Source organism: Chaetura pelagica, unplaced genomic scaffold (genome assembly GCF_000747805.2).
Source record: "Chaetura pelagica isolate M959 unplaced genomic scaffold, ChaPel_1.0 scaffold3, whole genome shotgun sequence".
Lineage (NCBI taxonomy): Eukaryota > Metazoa > Chordata > Aves > Apodiformes > Apodidae > Chaetura > Chaetura pelagica.
Genome location: NW_009952974.1, coordinates 468,894 through 475,940, shown reverse-complemented (window position 1 = coordinate 475,940; position 7,047 = coordinate 468,894). Strand labels below are relative to the sequence as shown.

The 7,047-nt window shown below is 39.9% G+C and overlaps 1 protein-coding gene across 1 annotated transcript in view; it reads right to left on the bottom strand.

Moving 5' to 3' along the window:
* Positions 1 to 807: 807 nt before the first annotated feature.
* Positions 808 to 7,047, bottom strand: part of SNX4 (sorting nexin 4) — a 30,920-nt gene continuing 24,680 nt past the window's right edge. The window contains exons 9-13 of the mRNA XM_009996025.1: positions 5,736 to 5,825; positions 4,390 to 4,489; positions 3,682 to 3,827; positions 2,185 to 2,299; positions 808 to 1,694 (exon numbers count right to left, since the gene is read on the bottom strand). Coding sequence (XP_009994327.1) covers positions 1,647 to 1,694; positions 2,185 to 2,299; positions 3,682 to 3,827; positions 4,390 to 4,489; positions 5,736 to 5,825 — 499 coding nt within the window. The 3' untranslated portion in view covers positions 808 to 1,646. The remainder of the gene's footprint in view (positions 1,695 to 2,184; positions 2,300 to 3,681; positions 3,828 to 4,389; positions 4,490 to 5,735; positions 5,826 to 7,047) is intronic.

Here is a 7,047-nt window from a genome sequence, read left to right as displayed (position 1 = left end):
GGTTTACTGAATACATGAAGTGTGCAACCTCTTGGTTTGGAATGTAAGAGTCCTTCAGCCTGTATTGGAGCTGGCTCCCACAACCTGCCACAACACTCTTCCTTGTAAAAATGTTAAATGCAGAGGCCTCTTTCACCTCAACATCATCTCTCAGCCAGGAGTGTCACAGTCGTATGCTTGGAAAAAGCCAACTGAGGTTATCAGAGTGACCAGCATTTTACTTCAGAGTTTTAAGCTGTGGTGGACACCAGGCCTATGGATTCTTTACAATGGTTTTATAGAAAAGAAATGCTGCAGAGACAAAAGTAACATGGGACATTTCGTAGCTACGTTATTGATTATTTCTCAAAAGAACATGTAAAGACTTCCTGGAGTATCTCTTTAAAAAAATAATAATCAAAATCCGAGTAGTGTTATAATCCAGAATATTTTAGCAGAATATTACAAAGCTTCCTTTAGGACCAGCAATCAAGTCTGACAAATTCCAGAAGACTTCAGGAACTTCAAAGTATGTAAAGAAAGCCCAATATCAGACAGTGGCAGGTGTTTTTCAGAACTGGAAACATTTAATGCAAGTACCTGTAACCGCAAATCATGTTATAGGGGTGTGTATGCACACATACACACACTGAAATAGACACATACACACACTAAACATCATTACAAGAGCCAGTCACCTCTGTCCATTATGGATTCTGCACATTATGCACATTACTGGTCTTAAGTGCTACAGAAGTTGCACCAGGCTTTTTATTTCAGCATCTTCATTATAGCTATTATTTTAGGAACCAAACTGCCTAAGTTACAAGAAGAGGTACCACAGGCCAGATTCACATCTAGTGTAAACAGGTTCCAAACAACCAAATAGAAGTTGCATCTGCTTCTTACACCAGCTTTGACTTTGGTTTTGCAGCTCAGCTGGACCACAAGTCTTCTTTACTTGCAAAGAAGTTTGATAAGAAATCAATGCCCATATCAAAACTTGAGTGGGAACCAGTAAATGCAGAATATTGTTTCAAACCATTGTACAACACCTCTACTGTAGAGAGTTTCAAACATCTCAGGAGTTTGAGACTGCTTAACCTGAACTCTGGAAAAGTACATTTCTCTATGGACATGCAAAGGCATCTAAATATGAACCCTAAGCCTTACAATATTTCATTTTTTGTCCTCTTATGGTGTAGACCTCAAGAACACAACTGTGTCTCCCACCACAAAGCCAAAGCACCCTTGAGCATCACAAATTCTAAACAGCAAGGCCCAAAAAGAAGGGCATCTGGAAGTGATCTACACATTTCAGAGCATGGTGTTTCACAAGTCTCAGAACAGTTCAGTTCATACCTTCTGGATAACCTTCCCTATACCTTTGCCCCAGTACAGAGCTGTAGTTTTCAGTCACTCTTTTACCCCTGAATTATTTGCTACCACATATAAAACATGCCACAGAAGTGGCAGCCAGGGCTAAACATTTAAGAACATGTCCTTTTTGTCCTTTATTAACAATTACAATCATCAGAAAGAAAAACTATTCACTCAACTCATTTATTTCATGATTTATATGTAAGTCATGTAGCAACTCAACATTGGTGTTATACATTTGTGCTTCCGTTCTCTGGCACTTGGAGGAGGAATTCATTTCCAGATAATCACATCTTGCTGAAACATTCCTTTGCATTTGTCCAAACTTGAATTCCCTTAAAAAAAAGATAAAAATCAGTAGGTGGAAACACACTTTGCTTGCAAACCTCATGAACTGCCTGTCTTCCACAGAAGACTCTACAAAGTCATCCCAAAGAACTTCACACAAGAATAAGGCAGAGACCACACTGCCTATTTTATATATCTACATCTATCAACATTAACATGTCACTGAGCTACAGCAGGATGAAATATGTAGAATGTTTTATACTACTGACTTCCAGCCTTCTGTGACTGCAATGTTCCTAGTTATCATCCTAGCCAATGCCCCCTTCCTGGAGGTGTTCAAGGACAGGTTGGAAGAAGCTTTGTGCAGCCTGATCTAGTGTGGGGTGTCCCTGCTTATTGCAGGGAGGTTGGAACCTGATGATCTTTAAGGTCCCTTCCAACCTAAACCATTCTATGAGTCTATGATGAAAAGTTTGCATCTGATCCCTGGCCAATATGAGAAATACACTAGCCTGGCCTTTCACAAGCTGAACATACCTTTTTGCACATGCTAATCTGCATAACAGCATAGCTTATCAGTGCCTCCTTCAAATCGTGATTCTTTTGCTCTTTAAACCGTTCAATGTCAGCCCAGGCACTTTTCACAAAGTCTCTGGAATTAAAAACAATATTTCTGTTAGTAAGCATGTCACATGTTCCATCCTCAGCTCATCTTCCTTCTTCTGGACCCTCAGCAGGGAAGCTATGTATGACAAAGCACTCCATCTTTCTGTCTGTAAACCAAGTCTTGTAATTTTGATGCACCTCAGAGTGTCCTCATTTTATAACTGGCACTACTAACTAAACCTTCACCTTTTTCTTAAGGATTTTAAACTAGAGAATCAGCTTCACAGGATGCATTGAGTTGCTTGCTTTTTTCCCAGTAAGCAATAATGCCATAGAACCAGCATAATTCACAATATACTCTTTTCCTCAGATTCTGTTGGGGTAACTAAGCATCTTCATGCTAACATTCATCACACAATATTGCACATTTCTTTGTCAATTGTCAAGTCAGAATCTTGGTCTATCCAACTGAAAATTCACTTGTCATCAGGATTTGAGACACTCAAGTACAACAAACGTTTGCAGTGTAAATTTGACTTGGACTGTTCACTTCAGGAATTAATTGTGTTGGTTTGGTGATGTCTCTTCAGGTCTCCTTAACTAAAATGGAGGTAAATTTCTGTAATTCATAGCTTTCTTTCCTGCTGCACTATACATACAAGGCAAGTATTTGCTTGAAAATTGCTTCCAGAGCTACCAAAGCAGATCTCCAGCACTTCTGTCAAAATGATTAAGAAACTGCATTTACTGAGCAACTTGTTATTTTGAACTATTCATGAACTGGTCTTATCTTTCCAGCTCTAAGCCTAACATATTAGAAGATACCACATTTGCCCCTTGTGTTATAGGATGAACGTGTTCTGACACAATCACATCACTTCAGGAATGTTACTTCCCATTTTTCATGTTTGCATTCCTGAAGAAAATTTCATTAGAGCACTGAGAAGCAGCTACTCCAACACAATTCACCAGAACTTCTAATCTCTTTCAAACAAGAGCCACTTGTACCCCACACGAGAAGCCGCAGAACATTAGCTCAGGCTCCAAGCACATGAACCAAACTAAATGCTATATTTGAAGAAAATCAGCTTTTGAGTCTTAGGCTGCTCAGATGCAGCCTTACAAGCCCACCTGCTAAACATATTACTAACTGAACATAACAGCATGCAAGTCAGCCATTAGAGCGGGCTCAGTAACTGGGAAAGTCATCAGGTTTTACCTAAGCTGTACACTCAGTCCAGAAGCTAACTGCATGTACTGTACTTTATTTCACAACTTGCAGCTGACAGGAGCTTTTATAGACAGCTCATAAACACCAAGAATATATTAAAAACACTTATAAAATGCAAACACCTTCAAGAGCATCCAGTCAAGGACTTTTGCTAAGACAAGCCCTGTGATTTCTTTGAAAAAGTCAAGTGCATTTACCTGCCCTCCAGATTTTTAGACTTAAGTTGTTCTTCTCCTTCCTGTATCTGCTCTTCTAAAACCCTTATCTTGGCTTCCCTCTGCTCAGGGGTTTCCTGCCCAAAGAGCTTGCTGGTCATCCCTTTCAGGGAGAATGTCCTCACAGTCTACAAAAAACAACAACAAAAAAAAGACGGGAAAGAACCTAAGACTTGTGTTCTGTAGAGAAAGAAAAACCATAGCATCGTTGCATATAGAGCACCAATGAATCCAACAGCAGTATTAAGAATTCTAAGCACTTTTTTTTTTTTAATTTACCATTTTAAGATAATGTTTTAAGTAACATTATCTTTCACATGAAAGGGACTAGCCACATATCAGTAACATCCACTTTTCAAAAGGCAGAGGAAGCCTTCCAGAATTTTCATCTTTAAGATACAGTTGGTTGTCTTATTCTGCTCAGGTCATATTTCCTGCAACTCTTAACCTGCTCTGTATTCAATAAAAGAAGTTTGGTACATACAGCTTATGTCACCAAGAACCAAGTTACTTTAAACCTCAGAAGCATACAGCTCCTATGATGCTGCTTCTCATAAGCAGCAGCCAGCATGTCAGTGCCATTTAAATGTCATTCTAAGTAACTTGGCTCAAATAGTTTGTGTTTTTTGTTGGTTTGTTGTGGGGTTTTTTTAAAAGAGGCATCTTGGAGAAAAAAGTGGAAAGACTCACTCCTGTTGCCAGCTCTTCACACTGCTGCTTCTTAGATGCCAGGTCCTGCGCAGCCATTTCCAAGTCATATTGCATTAGTTCATGTTTCCTGCAAACTGCCCTGAAAAGCAAGCAACAAAAGATCTGTCATGTGATAATTTCTTTTGTTACATTTTCCTCCATTTAAACTTCACAAATGGCATCTTGCTTTTTTGGGGGGCAGGCAGCACATCTGGTTATTTATCTAGCTTGAATTCAACAGCCTTATCACAGAATGCATAGCTCTGCAAAAGCTGTAGTTAACCAAACTTGGATCAAAGTATAAAGAAAGTTTTTAGTACAGCAGCCTTCTGCTCCACTTCTTTGACTCATTCAGAGACACTTGCAGAGATATGAGCCCTACCACCTACTTATAGACACCACTGTCAAGTAGTTTTAGTTAAAATACATTACAGAAAAATCACAGCTATGACAAAAGGTACCTGGAGATGGTACCTGTCACAGCAGCAATGTATCAGTCAACCATAAAATTCTTCACAATTTATTTTTTAAACAATGAAACAAGAAACTGTGCTCCTACATTCATATAGTGCCTTTCATCTGGTAAAGAGGAGAGTTTCCTCTGACCACCTGCAGTAAGTCCCAGTCCTGTGTGGGCTGATGAAGCTACATCCGTACTCCAAGGCCAGATGCACGTTTATCTCCCAGGAGAGAATCCTTGTGCTCTGGGTTCCCACACAGCACCTGGCACACTTGCCAACCCAACTCTCCACAGCACTACCCAACCTCTCCAAGAGGTCCAAGCCAGCTCGTGGAGAGCACAATAGCTTTAAGGTGCAATCTTCCAGCATAAAGCAATTTGCTTTTCTATTCACACTTATAAGGGAGGACTGCCCTATAAAAGCTAATGGAAAAAAAGTAAACTAAAATCAGTGTTTAGCTGCACAATGCTGCACAGCAGATGAAAGTTACATAAGGGCACTTTGAAACTTGCTGGAATTTGTAATGGCTGTAGCAGAGCTGTTTTGCCCATTTCATTTGAAAGCTGAAGCTTCCAGCACATTGGGACACTATTATGCCAGAAGCCAAGGAAACAATGTAACCAGAGGAATGAACAGCATTACCCTCCACATACAGAGCTTGACATTTCCATCATTTCACTATTGATCAGCTCCATGCTAACTTTTATTGCCACCCACAGGGCAATCAAACATGAGTAAGCAAAATAAGAGCTGAGAACATGGAGGTTCCACAAGATTGAACTCTCCACTTCTCAGCGAAGAGGACAGCAAACAAAATTCAACACCAACACAATGTTAGAGGGAAGGACTACAGCTTCCATCTGAGCTACACACTTCTGTACATACCGTAGTGCTTCTGCATAGAAGAGATATTCTTTCAGCTGATCTGCATAATGTTCCTCTTCTTCTAGTATGTCATCAATAGAAGCTGCATACCTGGTGAAAAACAGCTAAGGTTAAATATCAACTTCCTGTATTTAACCTTTAAGGACTGCACATACAGTAACATGGGAAGACACCTGTTTGACAGAAACACCCATCACCAAGTAGAATAATGAAAGGCACTTCCAAAAAGGGGTTTTTTTCCTTTGTTTTTCATTAAACTCTGAGTCAACTAATACAAACACTCCTGCAAGCCTGTTTCTTTGGTTGTTACAACCACGAATCTTTTGACAAGTACAAGTTCTATTGTGAGTTTCTTGCTGAAGATGAGGCAGTTTTTATCACAAGAAAAACAATTTCTACCTTTTCTTCAGCAGACTGTTGACAAGCAGCACCAAGGCAAAGACAGGCATGGTGCAGAAGAAATCCTGTAAGGCTTAAAGCAGTAAGGCATAGAAACCTGAACATGGTACCTTCTGAAAAGCAAAGAGGCTACTTTCAATGCTCATTATTCAGCCTGAGTATGAGTGAACTCATAGTGGTGCTCTGAACACCACAACATGAAGTCCTGTAGCTCCTTGAAAGTCTGTTGCTATGTCTGCTGCCTAAGTCAGACAGATCAATTCAGAGCAAGCTTTAAAAGAAACAGGGACACTTAGACCCCTAGGAATCTAAGAGAGGTATTTGAGGAAGACACTCCTGCTTAAAGTTATCATCACCCTCAGGCCTGCTCAGTAGGGCATGCAAAATAAGGCTCTTCAAAGAGGGAACATCTACTTGTCAAACAATTGGAAGAATGGGGAAACTGAGGAAGAGTTGCAGACATGCCCACCTGTTCAAGGATGAATTTTATCAGTATGCAAGCAAGATAAGTTAATTTGATCCTTTGCAAAATCAAAGACATGCCACAACCAGGAATGGCTCTACCAAGGCTACTTGAGATAAATAAGCATAATATATGATGTGGCCCCAAAAGCAGATCAGTTTAAGTAGATAGGATAAAGAAACAGGCAGAACAAGAATTCATATTGTGATTTAAAGTAAGGAAGAAGTCCATACTGTTGAAAAATATACTTGTTCTGAAAAAATTCTGCAGCCACACAGGTTGAAGTGGCTTACACCTCTCTATTTTTAAGTTCTGAAGACAAGCACTATTTCCGCCTGCTTCAGCTGAAGTTTAAACACTGGTTCATCCTAAGCAGGCAGGCAAACCAGGGAAAACTGGAAGGAGAAACTGCAGAAAGTTCCAAAGGAAATTATGTTCCTACTCTTCATG